The 24,027-nt window shown below is 34.1% G+C and overlaps 2 protein-coding genes and 1 non-coding gene across 5 annotated transcripts; 2 read left to right on the top strand and 1 right to left on the bottom strand.

Moving 5' to 3' along the window:
* Nucleotides 1-2,232: 2,232 nt before the first annotated feature.
* LOC115717092 (wax ester synthase/diacylglycerol acyltransferase 5) lies at nucleotides 2,233-7,724 on the bottom strand. 3 transcript variants are annotated; one of them, XM_030646030.2, is made up of 7 exons: nucleotides 7,381-7,724; nucleotides 3,999-4,598; nucleotides 3,838-3,904; nucleotides 3,388-3,497; nucleotides 3,086-3,295; nucleotides 2,692-2,829; nucleotides 2,233-2,552 (listed from the first exon to the last, which is right to left on the bottom strand). In XM_030646030.2, the coding sequence occupies exons 1-7, from the start codon at nucleotides 7,576-7,578 to the stop codon at nucleotides 2,385-2,387; spliced, it is 1,491 nt and encodes a 496-aa protein (XP_030501890.2). In that variant the 5' UTR covers nucleotides 7,579-7,724; the 3' UTR covers nucleotides 2,233-2,384. The 3 variants fall into 3 exon arrangements, with proteins under 3 accessions (XP_030501890.2, XP_060971281.1, XP_030501891.2); XM_061115298.1 differs by lacking the exon at nucleotides 2,233-2,552 and having other exon boundaries at nucleotides 2,693-2,819; nucleotides 7,381-7,720; XM_030646031.2 differs by lacking the exons at nucleotides 2,233-2,552; nucleotides 2,692-2,829 and adding an exon at nucleotides 2,843-2,997 and having other exon boundaries at nucleotides 7,381-7,719.
* Nucleotides 7,725-8,054: 330 nt separating this feature from the next.
* On the top strand, nucleotides 8,055-8,127 carry TRNAA-CGC (transfer RNA alanine (anticodon CGC)). The gene has a single exon. It is a non-coding gene; the product is annotated as a tRNA-Ala (tRNA).
* A 9,874-nt stretch (nucleotides 8,128-18,001) lies between these two features.
* Nucleotides 18,002-19,749, top strand: LOC115717345 (GDSL esterase/lipase At4g10955). Its single transcript, XM_030646315.2, has 2 exons — nucleotides 18,002-18,395; nucleotides 18,496-19,749. The coding sequence occupies exons 1-2, from the start codon at nucleotides 18,325-18,327 to the stop codon at nucleotides 19,472-19,474; spliced, it is 1,050 nt and encodes a 349-aa protein (XP_030502175.1). The 5' UTR covers nucleotides 18,002-18,324; the 3' UTR covers nucleotides 19,475-19,749.
* Nucleotides 19,750-24,027: the final 4,278 nt, after the last annotated feature.

Genomic DNA, 24,027 nt, shown 5'->3' with positions numbered 1-24,027 from the left:
TAAAATTTATTAATTTTTTATTACAAAAACTTCACCGATTACCAATTTTTTTCATCCTAAATACTCATATATTAACCTCAGTCCTAAGATCAAATAACTAATCCATCTAATGGTCAGGGTACATCACAGAATAAATTCCCTTAAATACATTAACGGGATAAAATCGTGTCCCTATATATTAATTCTTCACCTTTATTTTTTCTATGTGAAATAATAGCTACACTTGGTATTAGATTCTGAGAAAAAAAATATGTGGTTGTGATTTCTTCCCATTATGAGTGAATTTTCACGTGAATTTCTCAAATTTATATTTTCAAAATAGTTAGTTAAATATTACATTTATTATTTTAAGAGCGTGGAAAAATATTGTTCTTTCTTTGAGTTTAGAAAATATTTATAGTAGATATAATGACATGTTTACTTAAAAGGAATGAGAATGAATGGTATGGTTATGATTCCCATACAATTGTTTACTAAATTTTGGAAAGAGAGAAACTAGTGGGACCCTCACAAATTAGGGAGAAAACAAAGGAAAAAGTTCTCCCCCCATTTTTATAGGGAATGCTTTTCCCTTTCCTTACTTAATTTATTTTAATTTTAATTTTATTAATTAAAAATTAAAAAGACAAATATATCCCTTAAAAATCTATAAATAGAAAATAATTACAGGTTCTAATAATGACAATTTTGTCAAATTAAAGCATTCCGATTACCTTTCTTAGTTATGTAAACAAAATAATATGATTCTGGTTTTCTTTCCGGACAGTTTAGTAAACATCATAATAAAATATTGTTTCCGATTATTTTCTATTTTAAACTGATACATTTCTCCCATTGATTATTCTAATTCCAATTACAGTTTAGTAAACGCGCCATAAGTATAGAACTTGTAGGCAACCAAGCTATTTGGATTGACTATGTGGGAGAAAAGTTCAAGATGAGTTTTTTATTTTTCAAGTTTAGTTAAATATACAAATATATTATTTTCTCTTTTGCTTATTTCAAGTTTCAACTTTGTGTTTTTTTACTTGTGTTTTTTTTTTTAGACTATTAGAATATTATAGAAAATAATTAAATTATACATATAGTTTTATTTTCTTATATTTGTGCATAATATATATTTATATTTTAAGAGTCTAAAAATTTAAATTATCTTAGCCTCCCATATTTTCAAAATCGACCATGAGGATAATATTATTTTCTAGTATAATAATGTCACTGTGTTTGTTTCGAGACTTCAACATGTTAGGCCCGAGGTTGGTAGGGATGGATGTATATTGATCTTATGGGGGTCATGCCCACCTTCCTCCAAATATTTATTTTCTCATGTTTTTTTACTAAAAAAAAAAAATATTAACACCTCTCTTAATTATTTTTTTTACACTTTCACCCTCTCACAATTACTTTCAACCTCAATTCCTAGTGACGATAAACTTAAATGTGGCTTAGATAGATTTTAATTAGTCTTTAAATAGACTGCAGAATTAAAAACTAGTTTGGGTCGATCGAAATTATGATTTCATGACGTATAATCTAGCCAAATGGGCACGGTGTACCAAAGCTAATGAAATTATATTATTGTGAGTAATTTGCGGCTAAACTCATTAAACTTTACCAATTATAACAACTAATCCTCTATTTCCTTTATGGCAAAAACTGACAAACCACTACTCTCTTAATATGTTAACGTGTTCATGCATTAAATTTTGTTGATTGTAAAGATAAATTGTTTATGTGTGCCTCACATAATTTTATTAGTTTTTATCATTTGTTTAGTAAGAAAGATAAAATAAGAAAAAATTGATTACGTAGAAAGTATAGAAAATATGAAATGGTGATAGATTCATCTTTCTTTAGTTTTGTTTGCTATCATAGGAAAGAAAGAAAGAAAGAATTGGTATTTTCTATTATTTACAATATTATAAAAATTAGCCATATAATTATTTTGAAAAATAAATTGTCAATCCACTCACCCATATGTGGGAGGATCATTTTTTATGGACCCAAGTAATTGACAATCCATAAGAATTTCCATCCTTTGCTCCTTTTCCTTCTTACCAAACAAAATCAACCCAAGGATGGATTGTCTCATTCCACACCCCTCAATCCATCTCTCCTTCAATTCACTCTACCAAACAAAGGGTTAGTACCATGCTGTGTTAATATGTTAGATATTTATTCATATAGCTTTCTCAGCAACAATGACATAGGAGGCCTTCAAACAATTAACAATGGTTGTAATAATTCCATGTTTGAATTAGGAGCTTTTGAAAATTTTAGACAACATGATCTTGAAATGATATTAATCAACATGTGTGCATATTAATGTACATTTTAAAAAATAATTAATTAATTACTGATGTGACAAAAAAAAAATCATCAAGTTAGACAATTTCCTTGTTCATCCTCTGCTCAAGAATAGTCCCCCTAATGAGTTGAAGAGATTGCTCTACATCATCAAGCAACTGTTGTGGATCAGGAATCACATTTGGGTCAACCGCCAGAGCAATAGTCATATTGTCAACATAGCTCTGAAAATGTATCGTTAATGCCTGCAAACCCCAATTGGGACACTCACTCAGGCTCAATAATCAGAAGAAAAAGATGTTTAAATTTGAACATCTTCCGCCGTTTAAATAGGTGGTTCGAGGTTTGAATCTTTTGCACATATTTGAGTAGATGAGTACTTACATGTGGATGACCATAAACGCTCGGGGCAAGGTACGCGATTCGATGGCCGTAGAAGCTTACTTCTTCCAGTGGTCCCATCAAGTTAGAAAAGGCCAGAGTAGTGCTAGAAATAGCTCTAAGTGCAGTAGCTGCAGTTAACTGTTTGACCAGTTCAGTTTCACAACATATACACACACACATACAAAATTTGATCTTTCAAGCAAAATATACTAAACATTCAACTTAGTTTGCATTCACTGAATCTATCACCCTAGTCGAAACTTGAAAGAACCTTGTAGTCCAACTCCTAATTTTCATTCAAAACCACTACAGAAACAAAATCCATGTTGCCATTGACTTTGACACTGATTAAAGTGTATAATGAGATTGTTAAAAAAAGGTGGCATATATGTACCTCAGCTCCTAAAATTTTGAGAAGAAGTTGAGCACAGAAGTATGTGCAGATAGCTTCAAACGAGTGCTTTTTTCGATCGATAACGGCTTTAGCTTGCCGAACATAGTCCAATGGATCATCTTGTAGAGCAATGTTGAAAGGGAGCAATAGGTATCCTATCCAATTACCCCATTTGGTCTTTGAATTCTTGGCCATCATATCTGCTAAAGCCTGTTCCAAAAGTGAATACACAGTAAATCAAATTATCAACCAAAAAAACAAAAGGGCATTCATCAACAATGATGTTTTACAGTATTATTCACCTCAATCCCCAGAGTTGGTCTTAGATTAACAAGTACAGTTGCACTTAGCCGAATATGTTTAGGAAGATAATTCTTCTTCTCCTTTGTTCCTTCATCTTTTGCAATTAGACCTTGTATCACACAAAAGACTCTAACTTCAGATTAGAGCTTAAAAAAAACAGGACTAATTACGATTTTTTTTCTCTCGAATTTTGGTTATTCTTACTATTGAGATTGTTAGATTCAAGGACTTTCATTCAAGTTTACTAACGGGCATCTGACGTGTACGAAATGTGTCTGTTAGTAAAATTGAAAGTCTAACAATCTCAATATTTCGAAAAGAAATTTCAACCGGTACAATTTGATATATATGAAAGTTCAAGAAAAAAAAACCATAATAAACCAATAAAAAAAACAGTAGCAATGCATACAATGCAACAAAATGAATCAATTCTTAACAGAAAAATTTACCATATCTGCGATTCAAATACTTCGATAGACCAGCTTGTGTTATTCCCAATAAAACATCATTAATAGTCTGCTCCAAAATCATCCAAACATATCCCAAATCAAATATAAGATCAAATCAAAAATCTTCATAAGCTTTCTCTGATTAATTGTAATAAACATACCGTATTGGTTGTGTTCTTGATCAATTTGATGTGGTCAAGACTAATGGTCCGATGTACGAATCTCTTAGTATTCTTCTCAACCCCTTTTAACCCTTTAATCGGAGTTTTGGTATCTTTCAAGAACAAAATCGTCGATACAAACACCATTATATCCACCAACGTGTTCCATATCAAGGTAATCGCCGACCAAATCGCCGTCAAGATCCACAAAAACCGGCCACCGCAGTGACCCTCAGAATCTTCAGTCTCCGCCGACCGTTTCAACGGCGCTGGAAGAGTGGGTAACTTTTCAGGGTCGGAGGTTTGGCGGGTACAGGCGAGGAGTAGGGACATGAGGGAAGCTCCGTCGCCGACGGAGTGGTGGATTCTGAAAATTCCGACGGATTCTGCATCGGAAGTAGGGAGGTTTAGAAGGTGAAGCTCCCATAAGGGTTTGGAGATATCGAGAGGGTTGGTTGTGAGATGGGAAACGTAGTCTTGAAGAAATTGATTTGGATTTTCTGGTTTGGAATCGAAGGTCGGAACGAAGACGTGTTCTTCTAGCTTCACCGGAGTTGGAACCCATCTTCTTCTTCTTCCAAATATGCTGTCGTTTACTACCTTTTCTTCGTCGTTTTGATCCAAATTTAGATTATTAAATTTATTATTATTTTTTTAAATAAATAATTAGAATAATATTAATATTAGTCAGTCAATGTTTATTAAAGTATTAATCTAATCAAACAATAAGCAATGTTGCCACTATCAATAAATTAATAAACAATGTTGCTTACAAATGTAGATTATCATAATTAAAATTTAGTTTAAATATGTTTGATTGAGTATTCTTATAAAATTATATTTTTCATTATCTAACCAATTGCATTTATATATATTTAAACAAAATAGAGCAATTGTTTGATTTGTCACTAGTATTAGTTTACTCCTTTACTTTTAATATAGTATTATTTCCATTTACCTTTCAAACAAAAAAAAAATGATTTAAATTTGTAAAAGGAAATTTGATAATATATGTTTAAAATTAATTTATTAACTAAAAATATGTTAGTATATTTTGCATGCAAAATATACTTACACTATTGCTCTCATCCAATTTTACCCCTAAACATCTCTCTCTCTCTCTCTCTCTCTCTCTCTCTCTCTCTCTCTATCTCAACGGCATTAATCCCGACCCAAAACACCTACCGTCGAACACACAGACCCATAACCTCGCTCGCAAGGCCTCGCTGTAATCTTCTCTCACGGCCTCTTATTTTTTGCGTTTTTTTCTTCTGGTTTACTACTTTTTTTTTTTTGCGATATTTAGCGATGTATTTGTAATGATAGAACAAATTTGAGGTCAGGGATGAAGTTTAGTGATGATCTGTGATATTTAGCGATTATATTTGCGATGTGTTTCGTGATGTTGTGAATTGGAGACATTAAGAGATATTTTTTCACGATTTTACGATGTTTCGCGACATCGTCAAAAACCAAAAAAAAAAAATACAGAAAAACAAGCGTTGTTGTGAATTTGAGACATTTAGAGATGTTTCATGATTTCGCGATGTTCTGTGACATCGTCAAAAATAAAAAAAAAAATACAGAAAATAAGCGAGTGGATTTTGCTAGAAGTGGTGTGGTGGTCGTGGGTTGTCTTGGGTGCTTCTCGTAGGTCGTCGCGAGTCGTTATGGGTCTTCTCAGTTGTGGGTCGTCTTGGTCGTGGGTTGTCTTGGTCAGTCGGAACTTGTGAACAGCCGAGACTTTAAAGGTTTGGGGTTAGGAATAACAGAGAGGGGGGGGGGGGGGGGGGAGAAGTTAGATAGAGAGAGTGGGAGAAGAGAGTTTTTGAATTGTAAGTGTAATTTTAGATTTTAGGGTATTTGGAGAATATTTAGAGTATTTGTTTAAATGTGGTATATTGAAAGAATAATTTAAAATTTTAGGTATATTTTAACAAATTTTGCTTTGTAAAAGGAAAGTATTTAATTCATTTAAATTTTAATACTAATACAAATAATATTTTGTGTCTAATTTATGTAATTTTTTTAAAATTATTGTATTTGTATGCTAATAAAAAATGCCTTTTTTTTACTATTTAGTACTAAGTAGGTATAGAGATTGAAGATGCATTGATTGAGAGATTGTGTTGTGATATGGAGAAACGTGTCTTATTGCCATCCTCAGCCATTTCATTTCCCTACAAGTATCAATGTAGGTATTATATATGTAGTGTCTTCAACACTTGCCCATAATACTCTCAATAAATGGGGTGCAAGGATGTATATCTTATATGTTTAGGCATCTATTTTTTTTTTTTTTGGTAAATATCATTTTGAAATATGTGTTTTTGTAAAAATTATTAATTGAACTCTCTCTTTTGTTAAATGACAAATTGAACTCTGTATTTTTCAAAATTATACAAATAAGATCCTGAACTGATTTTATGTCAAAATAAAACTTAATAATAATTTGATCTAGAGTTGTTATGATAAAACTAGTTACATTTTCTGTATTTGTTCTTGTTAGAAATTATCTTAAATTTGATTATATTAAAAATTAAATTGTTAAAAATTGAGCATAAGGTCTTATTTTTACCATTTAACAAAACAGAGGGTTCATTTTAACATTTAACAAAATAGAGAATCCAATTGGTATTTTTGCAAAACACAGAATCTAAAATAATATTTATCATTTTTTTTAATTATGAAAATAAAATTTAAAGAGTTTGTTGTATACATAATTATTTCATTTTATACTTTAGTAAAATAGATTAGTTGAATATTGATTTTTAGATTGTAAATTATTTTAAAAATTTTAAAATTTTACAGTCTTAAATAATTACAACATACATCACTACAAATAAAATTAACTAAAAAAAAATTTCTAAATGCTAAAACAATAAGGAAACATCATCTACTAATTTTTGTGGTATAGTGTAAAAGTACTTTTTAATATATAAATTTAATATATATTGATCATTGATGTATTTCTATATGTCTTTGTATTTTAAAAAAAAAATTAACTTAATTTTTTTTATAATTATTTATGTTGTAATTATTTAATATATTAGGAAAAATTTAACAAGCTAATTATACACGTAATTTTTTTTTATAAGTATAAAAAAATTATTTAAAAAAATTATTTTATATTGTAAATTATTTCGAATTTTTTAAAATTTTACTAAATAATAAATATATTAAATAACTATAACTACAAAAGTAAACTAAATTTTTTTTTTTGAGGTGAATTGTTTAAGCACCCAAAGCAATTTAAAAGAACAGAACTATGTAAAAGTAAAAGAAAGGGAAAGAAAGAATCATTTTACTCTTTTTTTTTTATATATATAAAATAAAATATAAACAATAAAATTGGGATTGTTAATAGTAAATTAAATCTTACCAGTTTGGAGGAGAGACGAGGGTGTTTAAGCAAAGTTTGAGCTAAACCAGCTTTGATGACCTGAGAATCCATGGTGGTCTTGCAACCTATGATTGTGACAATATAACAATTGAATTTTGATGATTGAAACAACTGTGCTGCCGGACTAAGCTTCGTCTCCTCCGCCGACCCCCAATCTTCATCGCCGCCCCCACTCATATTTTCTCTTCAATCTTCTTCTTCTTCTTCTTCTTTTTGAATTAATACATATAATAAAAAGCTTTTCTTGTTGTTCATTACATATTTATATATAAACTAGTTATATTATTATATTGTATACATGTTTTAATGTATTGTACTTGTACACATCGATTCGTCAAATCAAATGATGGGTGCTTTAGGTAGTTGGAAATTTTTTTATTATATTATTCATTTAGCTAATTACTATATGTATTTTTTGTGGACATCATATTTTTCTCATTAATTTTTTTTCTTTCCTTCTTTTGACTTATCAAAGGTAAGTCTTTAAGTTCCAAATATTGAAAGCTTTTTTAAATTGATGACAAAAAAAAAAATGGAATTTTAATTTTGACAACTTTTATTTAAAAAATATTACTTGAAAATTGACTAACTTGAATTTATAAGTTAAAGATAATAGTGATAAGTACATTTTGATTAGCTTAGAATTCAAGTTTGGGGGTGTAGCTCATATGGTAGAGCGCTCGCTTCGCATGCGAGAGGCACGGGGTTCGATTCCCCGCACCTCCAATAAGTCAGCTATGTTTTTTGCCATTTGAGCTAGAATTTGGAACGACGAGATGTTGCAATAGTTACGACAATTTTGAAAGATCAAAAATGAGTTTTGAGCAGTGAAAACGACATTAATTTATAAACAAACAATAAAGGTGCAAATCCAAATTAGGTGAAAAACGACTATAGTACTCAATCGTAGAAAAAAAGATCATAAATAAACAACAAATATAATTGTTGTTCTCAGCAAATTTTGCTGAACTATACAAATATTTTTTTATGCGCTATTTTCAAAAATAAGGGAAAAATTATTAAGGTTATGATAAATATGGCATAAAAAGTAAATGCTATTAAATATGACATTATCTAACCAATCAAACTAAATATATTATTTTTTTTCTAAAAAAAACTATATAAAACATTAAAAAGAAATCTGAATTTAAAACTTATAAAAAATAAAAACTTAATTAAATTACCATAAAAAATATTAAAATTCCCTTCGTATTTATTTTTTTAAAAAAATAAAACAAATAAAACTATAGTGATTGCCGAAGTTGTCACTCGTGCCGGAAAAGTTACCGGAGTTTACTGTCGGCACCGGAAAAGTCGTCGGAGTAGCCGCTGGTGCCGGAAAAGTCACCGGAGTTGCTGCCGGCGCTGAAAAAGTCGTCAGAATTAGCATTGTCGCTGGAAAAATTACCAAGAAACTGATGAAGAAACCGATTTCTTGGTAATTTTTCAGGTAATTTTACCGGTGACAATGCCAAGTCCGACGACTATTCTGGAGTTTGATGTCGGTGCCGAAAAAGTTTCTGGAGGTTCCTGGTGTTGGAAAAATCGTCGGAGTTATTGCCGCGTAAAAAAAGTCGTCAGAATTGGCATTGTCGCCAGCAAAATCATTAGAAAAATTACCAAGAAAGTGGTTTTTTCATCAAGAAACTGGTTTCTTCACCAAGAAAGTGGTTTCTTCATCAAGGAACTTATTTTGTTACACAACAATAATAAAGATTATGAAAACAAAACAAAAATGATATACACTGAAAATAATTGAAACCAGTTTCATCAATCAACCAAATAGAGAAAAAAATACAAAAAAAAATTACCAAGAAACTGGTTTCTTCATCAAGAAATTGGTTTCTTGATGAAGAAAAAAAACCAGTTTCTTGGTGATTTTTCTGATAATTTTTCCGGCGACAATACCAATTCTGACGAATTTCCCAGAGTTTATTGTCGGTACTGAAAAAGTCACCGGAGTAGCTGCCGGTGTATTAGTCGTCAGAGTTGCTACCAGCGCCAGAAAATTCGTCAGAATTGCCATTGTCGTCAGAAAAATTATCGGAAAAATTACCAAAAAACTGGTTTCTTCATCAAGAAACCAGAAACCAGTTTCTTGGTAATTTTTCCGGCGACTATGCCAATTCTGATGACTTTTACGAAGTTCTTGTCGATCTTGGGAAAAGTTACCGGAGTAGCTGCTAGCGTCAGAAAAGTCGTCAGAATTGGCATTGTCAACGGAAAAATCACCAAGAAACCGGTTTCTTAGACTTCAAGAAACTGGTTTCTTGGTGATTATTCAGTGATTTTTCCGGCGATAATGCCAATTCCAACGAATTTTTCGGCGCCGACAGCAACTTCGACGACTTTTCCGGCACCGACCACTACTCCGGTGACTTTTCCGGCATCAATGACAAATAAAACTTCCTAAACAAATAAAAACATTAAATATGAGATTTAGAAACCTAATTGCGTATATATGACATATCAAATACCATAAAAAAACCTAAAAACAAAAAAAATACCATATAAATTGGCCAAACTTAAATGTGTCATATTTATCATAAGAACTTTTAAAATTCCATACTAAGTGTAATTTCCTCTTTTTTTATTCTACCCCTTTGCTTTTAAAACAATTTATTTATATGGTTACCAGTTACAAGAGCCTATTTAACAATTTTAAATTATTTAAAATTTAATTTATTAATATTAAATATATAAATATTAGCTCTAAGAATGTACATACATATTTTTCTAATTCATCATTAAACTATTGAACTATGAACTATGTTAGATAACGTGACATTAGTGTTATATAAATAACATGTTAAAAAAAATGAGCAATATGCAACTATAGGAGATATTTACAATAATTTTTATAGTTCAAGAAAAATTTTCACAGCAGAAAAATTTTTAGAGGGTACACAAGGATCATAGTTTGGGGGATAAATTATATTTATTCATAAATAAAACAGTACCAATTGACTTTGCCTTCTTTGGTTTGTTATTCTATTGAAACACTAGTATTTCCAACAATCAAAAGTTTACCCTTCTTACATTTCTTCAATGGAAGGGGAGACTATCAAAATGATAAATCAAGACCTAGTGAGGTTGGATAGATTTGATGGATCCAACTTTACTAGGTGGCAAGACAAGGTAAAATTTCTCTTGACTACACTAAAGATAGTCTATATACTTAAGTCTACCTTGGAGCCTCTACCTGCTCCAACTGAGAAGGACACTTCTGAGATGGTGGGGAAGAGAAGGAAGAGAAGGAAGAAAGATGATGACAATCTCTTATGTAGAGGTCACATTCTCAATACTTTGTCCGATAGGCTATATGATTTCTACACTAATACCAAATCTACGAAGGAGATTTGGAATGCATTAAAAGCAAAATACAAGGCAGAGAAGGAAATTACAAGAAAAAAAAAATAATTTCTCAATATTTTGAATCTTCTTTCAGTGATGCTAAAGATATTCACAAATTCATGAGTTATAAATCATTGTGAACAAGTTAAAGGTTTTCAAAATTGAGCTTTCTGAAGTATTTCAATTTGGTGCAATTGCGGCAAAGTTGCCACCAACTTGAAAGGGCTTTAGGAAAAGAATCATCCATAAAAATGAGGATTATTCTTTGATAGAGATCCCAAATCATATCTAAATCGAAGATGAATCGAGACTGAGAGATAAGAGAAATGTGAAGGAGCCTGGAGAGGAGGTTTCTTAGGTCAATGCAGTCTCAAACAAGCATTCCAAAAGAAACAATCATAATAAAGGCGGTGTAAAATATTTGGGTCTAAGAAAACATAGTAGCCAATTCAAAGAAGTGAGAGGCTATTGTTTTGTGTGTGGAAAATCTGGGCACTACGCAAGAGATTGTAGTCATCCAATGAAAAATAAGATTAATGCCATAGAAGATGAGGATGTGATTATGACATAGTATTTATGTTGCTTTTGTTGGAAATTTTTTTACCAAGATCTTAATTTACTACTCATGTATGTTGGATTATGACTAATCTAACATCCTAAATATGACTTTTTTTTAAAAAATAAATTAAATATATAAGAGTTGTAGAAAACCTAACATTAGTTGCAGTGGAATATTATGTTTCTTTCAGTTCAAATCTCTAACCCTCGATCATTTCTCTCACAGAGTATGATCAAGATCTAAACTTGAATCTCCTCCTCCTCTGATTGTGTTCATCACAATCTTCCACAAAGGCCTGAATATCTCCTTGAATAGTGTGATTAATTATGAGTGCAAAAGATGATAAACTTTGACATGCTTGGTGTCAAAGTTAGTGTAAAATTATTTCAAGAAGAAAATAAAACATGAAAGTTAGAGACAAAGTTATATCTATATTCATAGATGTGTGAAAGTGTGGAAGGGGGGGGGGGGTAATATCCAATATTTATCAAGCTCATTTGATAAAAGAATGGATGATATGTGAAATTTAGGCATGCTTAGTGCCTTAAACTTGAGTATAACTTAGACATGTTTGGTGTCTAAAGTTAGTGCATAATTTTGATATGCTTGGTATCAAAATTTGTGAGAAGTTAAGAAAGTGTAAAAATTAATCTTCGATGATGCAATTTTCAAAGCTTAAGTATACTTAAGGAGAAAACTTGTGTCACTCCAAAAGTTGACACAAATTTTGGATAGCAAGATTCACTTAGAATCGAAACATATGTAGTTATAACAATTCGCTTAATTTCCGTACAAGATAGAAGCAAAAAAATTTGAGGGATGTGTTCTAAACTCCCTTAGAGCTTTACTCATTAATGGTAACCTATCTTTAACACTACTAAAAATTTAGTCTTGAGTTCAATAGTTAATAACAAGTCAATAGAATGAAAGAGTAGTACTCAACTTGTCCCATCTATGAACGAGTACTAACAATAAAATTCGGAGGGCTAAAACTGAAAGATTGTTTATGGAAAGATGTGTCTAAATAGAGTTGTGAGACACTAAATTCTACCTATATGGACTAGTGGTAGTGCTGCCTCTTATGAGAATTGGAAGTTATTCTATAGAGAGTCTATGTAGATATTGCACATGGCCATTAACGGGGTACAAGCAAGATAAAATGAGGTCTCCAGTGAACTCTAACAAAGATGTGTGTGTTATCACCTATTTTGTATGAAAGAAATAATGGTTCAAAGCTACGACAATCAAAATTTCAACAAACTTTGTGGTAATTACACTAAAATAAAATTCAACTCGAAAGACATTTTACTTTATGCATCTAAGCGAGGTCTCTATGAAGTGTTTCATTTACTCAATCAAAGTGGGGGATACATGAGACATTTGATTGATTAAAGGGATATTGACGGCTAAACCACTTGAACTTTACGGTTTGTAACACTTAACCACAAAAACCGAATTTTTGGCAGCTAAACTACCTAAAATCTGGTTCCGTTTTGTTCTGCACACCTCCGTCCAAAAATCATAGTTAAGTGCCACGGTGGACTGTCCACGTGTACACACTTGTACACGTGGCAAATTTTTAGTAGTCCGTGTAATATTAGTTTTAAAAAATAATTATAAATATTTAAAAAATTAAAAAATCAGAATTTTTTTTACTTTTTTTAATTTAAAATTAAAAAATTAATTTTTTTTTTTACTTTTTCTTTTTCTTCTTCTTCTTCTTCTTCTTTCTTCTTTCTTCTTCTTTTTCTGCAGAAACCCTCCCACCCTCTTTCTCTCTCTTGTATCACTCTCTTTCTCTCTCTCGTCTCACCTACGGATCCCGAACCCTCCCAGCCCTGACACTCCCAAGCCTTCCATCGTTACCACGTCGCACAACCCCAAAACCCTTGGGTGGATGTTGATGGAACCCTAATCGGCGCTGAAGAGGACGGAGGTAGGGCTAACGTGGAGGAGAATTACAGCGTCTCCAAGGCGGATGTAGTGGCTGACAGCCCACTGAACGGCGTAAGCGCTCTCGTCGAAGAGATCAACAGCAACACCGATTCGACGGCGGGCGCCAGCAGTGGAAGTTGGGGTGGCTGCCGGACCTCCGGAGGAGTGGTGACGAGGAGAGGGTGGGTGGTGGATTTTGATGGTGGGGAGCTGAGGGTCGGCAGAGTCAAGCGGTGATGTTTAGTGATGCATTTGGGGATCAGATTGAGAAGAAGATGTTTAAATTTAAAAAAAAGAAAAGTAATTAATTTTTTATAATTTTTTTAAATTAAAAAAAAAAGTAAAAAAGAATTTTTTTTTTCTGATTTTTCAATTTTTTTAAATATTTATAATTATTTTTTAAAACTAATATTTACAACTTAACTGTGATTTTTGGACGGAGGTGTGCAGAGCAAAACGAAACCAGGGTTTAGGTAGTTTAGTCGCCAAAAATTCAGTTTTTGTGGTTAAGTGTTACAAACCGTAAAGTTCAGGTAGTTTAGCCGCCAATATTTCTTGATTATGTAATGTTACATTGGTGTATAACAATAAATTTTAATTTAGTGTACGAATGTTATATTTTTTAATAAAATATAATATAGATTAAAATAGTGTATGTGACATTAGAGGAGTTATATTTCAAAATTAAATTAGTGTATGTGTGGTAATTAAACTATATATTATAGTATAATCATGCACAAAAACTGTAACATTAGAGGAGTTATATTTTAAAATAGAATTGTACATATGAATCAAGTTTTGATAATATGTAACTAAAAGTATATAATTATATTTGGAGGTTATGAAAGCATGTGAAAAGAGTTTTTGCTTGTTAGAAACGAACAAAATCATCATTAATTTCATATGTGAACGTTGGTTTTGAGATTATTTCAGAGAGAAGATTCAAAGCTCCAAATTGAAGCTTAAAAAACAGTCCAAGCGGCATGTTGCCTCTTACTAGGCGACATGTCGCCTATTGGATGCATGGAGAACGTTTTGTCATATTTCATTGTATTCCGATAGTTCAAATGTTTTTGCATATTTTGCGATAAAAGTTGTGTAACCGAAAGTATTCAATGAAAAACATTTTGACCTTTTACTCCAATGTTCTTCTGATCCTTAATACTCTCATACACAATTGTTAACATCTTTTAGTCAGTGAGATTTGAATTTTTAAAGTTTTGTTTTCCTAAACACTATAAATAGGGACCTAAAAGATTCATTTTATATGACTAGTGAGTTTCTATTAATGAGAACACGTTGCTGGAAACTATAAGCTTGATACAATAAAGACGAAATCTTACCTTGGTCGACATTGGGTAGTGGTGGGTCGACGTTGTTGGGTCGAGTTGGTCTGGTCGTCTTCGTGGTGTGACAACAAGGGACACGTGACAATGGGTCTTCGTGCTCAAAAGGATGGGTTCGAGAGAGAGAGAGAGACGGGAGGAAGGGAGATAGTTAGTTAGTTTAAATGGAAGGAACCTATTTTGCATATTAATAGAGATAATTTGATTCAATTCACTTGGCTGAATTTTACTTTTCACTCTTTTTTTTTAATTTATTTTTAAATTATACTTTTCACATATATTAATTATTCAATTCAATGCAAGAAAACATAAACAATAAGAGGAAAAAGCCATTTAGAGTTCTCGCATTTATCAGCTCGCTTTTCTCTCTCTAGAGTTTTCTAGTAGGCATGCGATACCGTATTCCCTGTTCACTCTTGGTCCCATCAATGGCAGTTTTCGTCCACCCTTACCAGGCATGCGATACCGGGTACTGATTTTTCTCCTATTAATACCACTCTCATTTCTCTGATTCCTAAGAAGCAACATGCTCACACTCTGAAAGATGCCTATAAGCCTTTGTTCAACTTTTTACAAGGTAATTTCTAAAGTCTTGGCTAATTGTTTAAAAATTGTTTTGGATAAAATTATTTCTCCTTTTCAAAGTGATTTTGTGTCTGGTCGAGTCATCTTTGATAATATCCTTATTGCCCAAGAAATTGTGCATGCCATTAATTCTAGAAAAAGTGGTAACACTGGTTGGGCTGCTCTTAAACTTGACATGGCCAAAGCTTTTGATCGTGCCAATTGGCATTATTTAGTGAATGTTATGTTCCACTTCAATTTTCCACCTCGGTTTGTTTCTCTTGTAATGAAGTGCATTACTACTACTACACTCTCTTTTTTAATCAATGGTTCTGTTGGTGGGTCTCTTAAGCCTTCTAGGGGTCTTAGGCAAGGGGATCCTCTCTCTCCTTATCTCTTTATCCTTTGTGCGGAAGATTTATCCTCTCTTCTTAGGGCCAAACAGGATGCAGGTTTGTTTAATGGAATTGCTATCTCTAGGTCTGCTCCTCCTATTTCCCACTTGTTTTTTGCGGATGATAGTCTTGTCTTTTGTGCGGCTAATCGTACATCCTGTTCTGCCCTTCAGGAAGTCTTTAATATTTACTCTAGAGCCTCGAGTCAGGTTATTAACTTTTCTAAGTCTTCTATTCTCTTTTCTTCTAACACCCAACAAGATATTCACACTCTTTTTTTCAATACTTTCAATCTTGAAGATAGACCTTTTATATGTAAATATTTAAGTCTTCCTCAATGTCTTTCTAGATCTAAGTATCATTCTTTTGCTTTCTTAAAAGATAAAGTTAATTCGGTGCTTAGAGGTTGGTCTGTTAAGTGTTTTTCTAGGGCTGGTAAGGAGGTTTTATTAAAGGTTGTCATCCAGGCTATTCCTACCTATGCTATGGTATGCTTTCGTTTGCCGGTTAAATTGTGTAAGGGTATTGAAGCTGTGATGGCCAGATTTTGGTGGGGTTCTGCGGAGAATTCTAAGAAAATTCATTGGAAATCTTGGAAACACCTGTGTCAGTCTAAATTTTTGGGTGGGATGGGTTTTCGTTCTTTGGTTCATTTTAACCAAACCATGCTTGCCAAGTAGGCTTGGAGAATTTTCAAAAATTCCACCTCTCTTCTAGCCTCAATTCTCAAGGCTAGGTATTTCCCTCATACTTCCAAGCTAAACCTGGTCATAATCTTTCACTTGGAGAAGTATATTATGGGGTAAGGACTTGTTAACTTCGGGTCTGATTTGGAAGGTAGGTGATGGGGGTAATATAAGAATTTTGGAGGATCATTGGCTTCCTCACAATAAGGTTAAAACTTTTAACTCAGATAATACGCCTCCTTCCCCCTTTCTTTCATATTTCATTAACACCTCTGGGGATTGGGATGTTTCTAAACTTACCTATTGCTTTAATGAAACTTTGGTTAATGAAATTCTGAATGTCCCTGTTTCAGGTTTGCATGATAATGATGAAATTATTTGGAGGCATGACAGTTTTGGAGTTTTTAGTGTCAAATCTGCTTATCATTTAGCCTTCTCTCATCAGGATATCCCCTCTTCTTCATCTCTTACCAACTCTAAGAAATTTTAGTCAAAAATCTGGACCTAAAAAATTCCTTCAGAAGTGAAAGCTTTTGTTTGGAGATTGCTGTCTAGTGCCATTCCTTTCTCCATAAAAAATGTGTTATTGATTCTCCTTTGTGTCCTTTATGTAAGATTCAACCTGCAATTGCCAAGCATGCCTTATTAGATTGCTCCAGATCGAGGAAAGCTTAGAAGTCATCAAGGTTTGCTACTTATTACTATCAATTTAAGCATCTTAGTTTATATGATTTTTTTATTAGTATTACACAAGAATTGGATAAGGATTATATTTGTATTTTCTGCTGCTTTTTATGGGCTCTTTGGAATCAAATGAATAATATTTTCCACAATAAATATTCTCTACAACCGTATGATATTTATGATTGGAGTGTTAACTTCTACTTTAAGTATTTGGATGTCCAGCAAGTCTCTTTTCCATCTAATGCTCCGAATGTGGATCTGCCAGCCTTGCAAGAGTTGCCTACTGAGACATCCTTCCAAATTTTTACTGATGCAACCATTGATTCTAATTGCCGGAAGTATAGAATTGGGGCTGTTGTGTTAAATCATTTGAACTAGGTTATAGCTGGTTTTGCAAAGCCTTTTGTTAGATGTGTTCCTCCGGTGGTAGCTGAGGCTAAGGCAATTTTACAAGCACTGCAATGGGCCTCTTGTATTCATCTCCCTGTTGATGTACTAAAAACAAATTGTAAAACTTTTGTAGATAAGTTAAAGGGTTAATTTCACAAATGCACAAAAATAACAAAAATACGGTTTCACGGAATTTTAAATATTTTTACGATTTTTTTTTTATTTTATTTACATAAAATACGATATTTTTATGTTGAAATTTTGTTCATTTGTTGTTAATTTTTTGTTATATGTATGTTATTTTTTATTGTTAGTTTGATGTTACTTTTTGTTGTTTTCTTGTTGATTTTATGTTGTTTTCGTGTTATTTTTTAGAAAACCGTAAAAATGTAAAAAAACATTCTTTGAACGTAAAAATGTAAATATTTCACAAAAAATAGTGCCTTATGTAATTATTGTTAAATTCATGTAATAGGGGCCCTAGTATTGTGGATGATTATCTCTCTTGTATTCAGGATTTGTTATCTATCTCCCCAAATCTAAGCTTGGTCCATGTAAAAAGAGAGTCTAACTCTCTAGCTCATAGGATAGCTAAGTGGGGTCTTGGGCTTGATAACTGATAACGAGTTTTTGTGGAATGGTTCTTTACTAATCTTTAGGTGTGTTTTGTTTTGGTTCCTTTGTAATACACAAGACTTTATTTCAAAAGCAAAAAAAAAAAAAAAAAACATAAACAATAAGAGAGAACAGCAGACACTTTCTTCTATCTTAGTTGTACGGATTCCATTGACTTTAAACTACTAAGTCGTGACCTTTTTATAATATGAACAAAAACTGTTTCCTTGACCTTCATTCCACCAACCCATTTGGCAACTTGTGTTCTTATTTTATCCTTCTTTTTATGTTCCCAAAAAGTTCTTCTTAAACTTATAATCTCATTTAGAAAAGGTCAAAATTTAGATTATTATATATAACATCTATAACAGTTCTTCACATTAAGATACTTGAGAATGAGATCCATGTCTTCTCCAATTGAAAATTTCAGAGTTTCAGGACCTTCACACCTTACTACTGTTGACTGGTAAGTAAATTCATTCATCATATACACAACTATACATACACACATATATATATATATACATATTATGAAAATGATGATAAGAGTTTCTATATATATATAGGCAAAACCCACATCACAGAAGAGCCATAGCAGCGAGCTTAGTAGAAGGAGCTTACAAAATCGAAAGAGACAGACAAGAGAATCGACAAGGGCCTCAAGCTGAAGCTCCACCATACTGGGAATTCTTCCATTTCAGCTTAAACCATGTTCTCATCGATAATGTTGACCACTCCATTTTTGGTGCCATTTACGAATACAAATACCCATTTCAATTAAATCCCCAAAATGCCCCCAAATACGTCGTCGCTTTACGCGGAACCTTAACCCAACCCGACACCAGAACCAGAGACCTCAAGCTCGATTTCCAATGCATCTTCAACCGAATCCACCAGAGTTCTCGAGTCCAGGAAGCCACGACCGCGATTCAAAATCTGGTTTCCGTTGCCGGGGCGGGAAACGTCTGGATCGTCGGCCACTCGTTGGGATCGGCGATTGGATTACTCGCTGGAAAGAATATGGCCAAGATGGGTTTACCCATCGAGACTTATCTCTTTAATCCGCCATTTATATCAGCTCCGATTGAGCGAATCAAAGAGGAGCGAGTCCGACACGGGATACGAATCGCCGGGAGCGTGATGAAGGCGGGTTTAAACGCCGTCGTTAAAGGACGGAATAACAATCACGGCGAGAGCGAACAGCAGGATCGGGATTTGTTTTCGTCGATCGCGGCTTGGTTCCCGAATCTGTTTGTGAATCCGGCGGATCACATATGCTCTGGGTATATTGGGTATTTTGAGCACCGGAAGAAGATGGAGGAGATCGGAGCTAGTCGGATCGGGAAATTGGCGACCAAGAGTTCTGTGGAGAGTATTTTGTCTGGTGCTATCGGGAAGGATTCTGAACCTTATGATCTACTCCCTTCGGCGATTGTGAATGTTAATCTGACTCCGGCATCGGATTTTCGACGTGCTCATGGGGTTGAACAATGGTGGAACCCTAATTTCCATTATCGTTCTTTAACGTACCAATTCTCTCACTGAGCCGATTTGAACAGATTGAACACGCTGGCCCAGTGATTATTGCTGGACTTGGGCCCAAATTAATATGGGCCTAATGTTTATGCTCTTACAATTTGGGCATGTTGAGTTTTAAAACAATAATTTATGTTATAATTGTAAATTTGAGCACAATCACACTAAAATGGAGCAAAAAGGAACATGTTGAATTATAATATGCATAAAAATGATTGATAAAACAATTATTATATTTTTTTTAGTGAATCGTTTTTGATCAATGTATGATAAGTTAAGTTCTATTTAGTGGGAATGTGGTGACTTTTTGGCAGTTTTGTTTCTGACAAAATCAATTCCCAGTTTTGTTTGGAAATGGCTTGTTTGTTCCTTTTATATACCAATATGGGAACAAACAAGTATATGTATGCCTTTGTGGAGAGTCTAGCTAGGCCTAGGTAGTGCTCCATTCCTATATAGGGTAAATGAAAACCTAAACCATTTACCTAACAGGGTGATCAAAGTCTTGACTATTGAAGATTAAATGGGGGAGAGAAACTTTACATTCATCTTAGAGTCTGTTGTGTTTGGACAAGTTTTGCAAAGAGTGGACTCAGTAAAACGTAGTGCCTTGAAAATCAAGCAAACTATTACTTGAACTTCTCTAAAGAAAATCCATGACATGGGCATTGTAAAGTCAGCTAACTTAGTGGTAACAAAGCAAGGACAGATCAAGCTCATAGATTTCGGTACAGCAACAGACTTTAGAATAGGCAAAAACTACGTACCTAACGGCGGCCTTCTTGATCCTAATTACTTGTTAGTCTCACATTGTTAATGTGTGGAAATAAATAGTCATATATAAGATGAATGAGCTACTCCTCCCATTGCTAATTAGTTTTGAGATAGAACCTCATTTACTTTATCCTAAATTCTAACACTCTCCTCGTGAGTTATGTCATGCTAGAGGAGACAACAAGTTCTCTGTTGGGCCCGTTCATCCAACTTGTTGTGCCGTAAACTTACATTAACTCCTACATTAGTATGATATTGTCTGGGCCTAGTTTGTAAGAATTTATTTTCGGATACCTTCCTAGAATGACTCATATTAATGGAGTAGGTAGAAGACTTAAATTCAAGGCGATTTCTGTCTATTCTTTCTCCTATTCTTTGCCTAAGTATTGTAATTTTGGATTGATTTTTAGAGTTTGCTTTCATACTTTTGCAGCTAAATAGTCTTGATCTGTTTCATGGAATTGTACTTGTTGAGACCGTTACTGAAAACGGTTAGGAAGTTAGTTAGGTGTCAGTATTCTGTTAAGGTGGTTAGTCAGCTGGTGTATCTAGCTGTGTATAAATACCTGTACTTGTACTCTCTTTACATATAGAAATAAAGATTCACTTTCTCTCTTTCTTTCTCTCTGTTTAGTACTCTGTTCTTTGTTCAACTTGGTATCAGAGCCGAAGGTATTCTTCCATGGCGTCCTCTGTCAATACTACATCAAACCAGAACATTGTCCCTACCACAATGTTCGTTCCACCATTGAAGCTAAACCGAAGCAATTATTTTTTCTGGAGATCTCAAGTTCTTCCTGCAATCAGAGCACATGACCTTGAGGGAATCCTTCGTAATCAGAATCCACCACAGGCAAGAATTCGTCAAGCTCCAGAATCCACAACCATGGTAAGTAATCCTGAATTCAATAGATGGATGCGTCTTGATCAATTTCTCCTTTCTTGGTTAATGTCGACTATCTCTGAATCAATGATTGGGCATGTTGTGAACTGTGCTACATCTTCTGAGATCTGGAATACCTTGGAGCAATTGTTTGGAACAGCCTCTCGAGCGAGACAAATCCACTTGATGAACCAGCTTCAATCTACCAAGAAAGGGTCTTTAGCCATTGATGAGTATCTCTTAAAGATGAAGAACCTTGCTGATGGTCTTCGTGCTGCAGGAAATCCAATCTCAGATGAACAATTAATCCTATACGTTCTTGCTGGCCTAGGCACAGAGTATGAAGCCGTAGTTGTGAACTTGACTTCAAAAGACAACTTGACTCTTGCTGAGGTGCAGTTCATGCTACAAAGCCATGAAATTCGAATTGAAGCCAATCAAGCTCATGCCACCATTGATCTAAATGGAGCCACGGCTAATTATGCCCAATACAAGAAAAACCAGTCTGCCCCTCCCTCTACCAATAGCCGTGGCAATCACAACAACTCCAGAGCCCGTGGAAGAGGATCTTATGGTGGTCGATCAAACAATGGTGGAGGTCGTGGATACTCGAATGGCAATCGACCTATTTGCCAACTCTGTGGTCGAACCGGCCATACAGTCCAGAAATGTTACAGGAGGTTCGACATTTCATATAATGGCCCAGATGATAATGAGAATATGACTGGAAATAACCCACCACAAGCCTTAGTTACCTCCACTGGTCACAGCACAGATGAAGCATGGTATCTTGACAGTGGGGCTTCTCATCATGTCACTCAAGACAACAACAATCTGCAGCAACAACACCCTTACAAAGGCAAAGAAAAAATTGTTGTAGGTAATGGTTCTCCCCTTTCTATACATAACATTGGTACTAGTACACTTGCTGCAAGAAAATCTCTTTTTCTTAAACATATCCTTCATGTTCCAGCCATAACGAAAAATCTAATTAGCATATCTAAATTTACTCGTGACAATAATGTCACTGTGGAATTTACCCCTGATTTGTGTTTTGTCAAGGACAATCACTCGAAGACCCCTCTTCTTCAGGGTGCTCTTAAAGATGGGCTCTACCAGCTAGCTCCTCACCTCACTCACACAACAAATAAGTCCCTGCTGCAACAAAGAACAGCTCTTTGTATCAAGCACATGCTGTGTCAAATTCTTCCTGCAATAGCAGTAGTTCTTCCCACTGTAATAGCAATAATGCTAGTTCCAATTTCAATTCTTGTAAGAATTCAAAGCTTGTATCTCTATGGCACAATAGACTTGGCCACCCAAACCAACAAGTACTTAATAAAGTTCTCACTTTTCTTCACATTAGTCCCTCTCCACTGTCCATTTGTCATGCATGTCAATATGGAAAACTTCATCAATTTTCCTTTCATTCTTCTCAAAATAGCACAAATGCACCATTTGATTTAGTGCACACAGATCTTTGGGGACCATCTCCCTATCCATCTCCTGAAGGATTCAAGTATTACATTTGCTTTATTGATGATTTTACAAAGTTTTCTTGGATTTTTCCCCTCACTTCCAAAGCTGAAACCTCTACTATTTTTAAACATTTCAACAGTTATGTTGAGAGACAATTTGGCACCAAAATCAAGTCAATACAGGCTGATTGGGGAGGGGAGTATAGACCCCTCAAACCTATTCTCTATGAGTTAGGAATTGTTTTTCGACATCCTTGTCCTCACACCCATCAACAACAAGGAAGGGTTGAGAGGAAACATAGGCACATCACAGATATGGGCCTTACTTTGCTAGCTCAAGCAAAATTGCCTCTGTCATTTTGGTGGGATGCCTTTGTCTCCTCCACCTATCTCATAAATCGACTCCCCATACAGAAAAATCAATACATATCACCCTATGAGAATATCTTTCACTCCAAACCAGATTATAGTCTTTTAAAGACTTTCGGGTGTGCTTGTTTTCCATTACTCAGACCTTATAACAAACACAAGTTTGATTTTCGAACCTCTATGTGCATATTCCTAGGCTACAGCCCATGTCACAAAGGCTATAGGTGCCTACATCCATCAGGTAGAATTTATATTGCACGTAGTGTTACTTTTGATGAATTATGTTTTCCATATACTGATCTGTTTTCTCCCAAAACTGATTCATCCTCCCCAACTACTACTCTCCAATATATCACTCTACCTACTGATGTCTCACCTGTCCCACAAAATACCTCACTACAGCCACGTACACAACAATTACCACCATCTGCACAATCTGTTTCACACCAGGAGCCTCATCCAGATCCCACACCCGATCCCACAAGATCTCTTACACAACCTATCCTGTCCATTCCCACAACAACAAACTCTACTCAACCTACTAATCCCACTATACCAGCAGAAACCAATGCCATTTCCACTCATCCCATGCACACAAGATCCAAATCAGGCATTTTCAAACCCAAGATACTTGCAGCAGAGTTACAAAAGTATGAATGTTATATTAAAGAACCTACCTCTCTCAAAATGGCTCTAAATAATCCTCTTTGGAACAAAGCAATGGGAGAAGAATACTATGCTCTCAAGAAAAATAATACGTGGATCCTAGTACCATATCATCATGGCATGCATGTCATAGACAACAAGTGGGTTTACAAGATTAAACTAAGGGCAGATGGTACTGTAGAAAGATTAAAGGCTCGGTTGGTAGCCAAGGGCTTTCAACAAACTGCAGGCATAGATTATTTTGACACTTTCAGCCCTGTTGTTAAAGCAAGCACCATTCGGATTATGTTTACACTTGCAGTTACATATGGTTGGGACATACAACAACTTGACATTAATAATGCCTTTTTAAATGGGGACTTAGAAGAAGTGGTCTACATGCAGCAACCACA

This window comes from Cannabis sativa, chromosome 5, assembly GCF_029168945.1.
Source record: "Cannabis sativa cultivar Pink pepper isolate KNU-18-1 chromosome 5, ASM2916894v1, whole genome shotgun sequence".
NCBI lineage: Eukaryota > Viridiplantae > Streptophyta > Magnoliopsida > Rosales > Cannabaceae > Cannabis > Cannabis sativa.
Note: the sequence above shows the minus strand (reverse complement) of the source record. Positions and strands in the feature narration are given on the sequence as shown.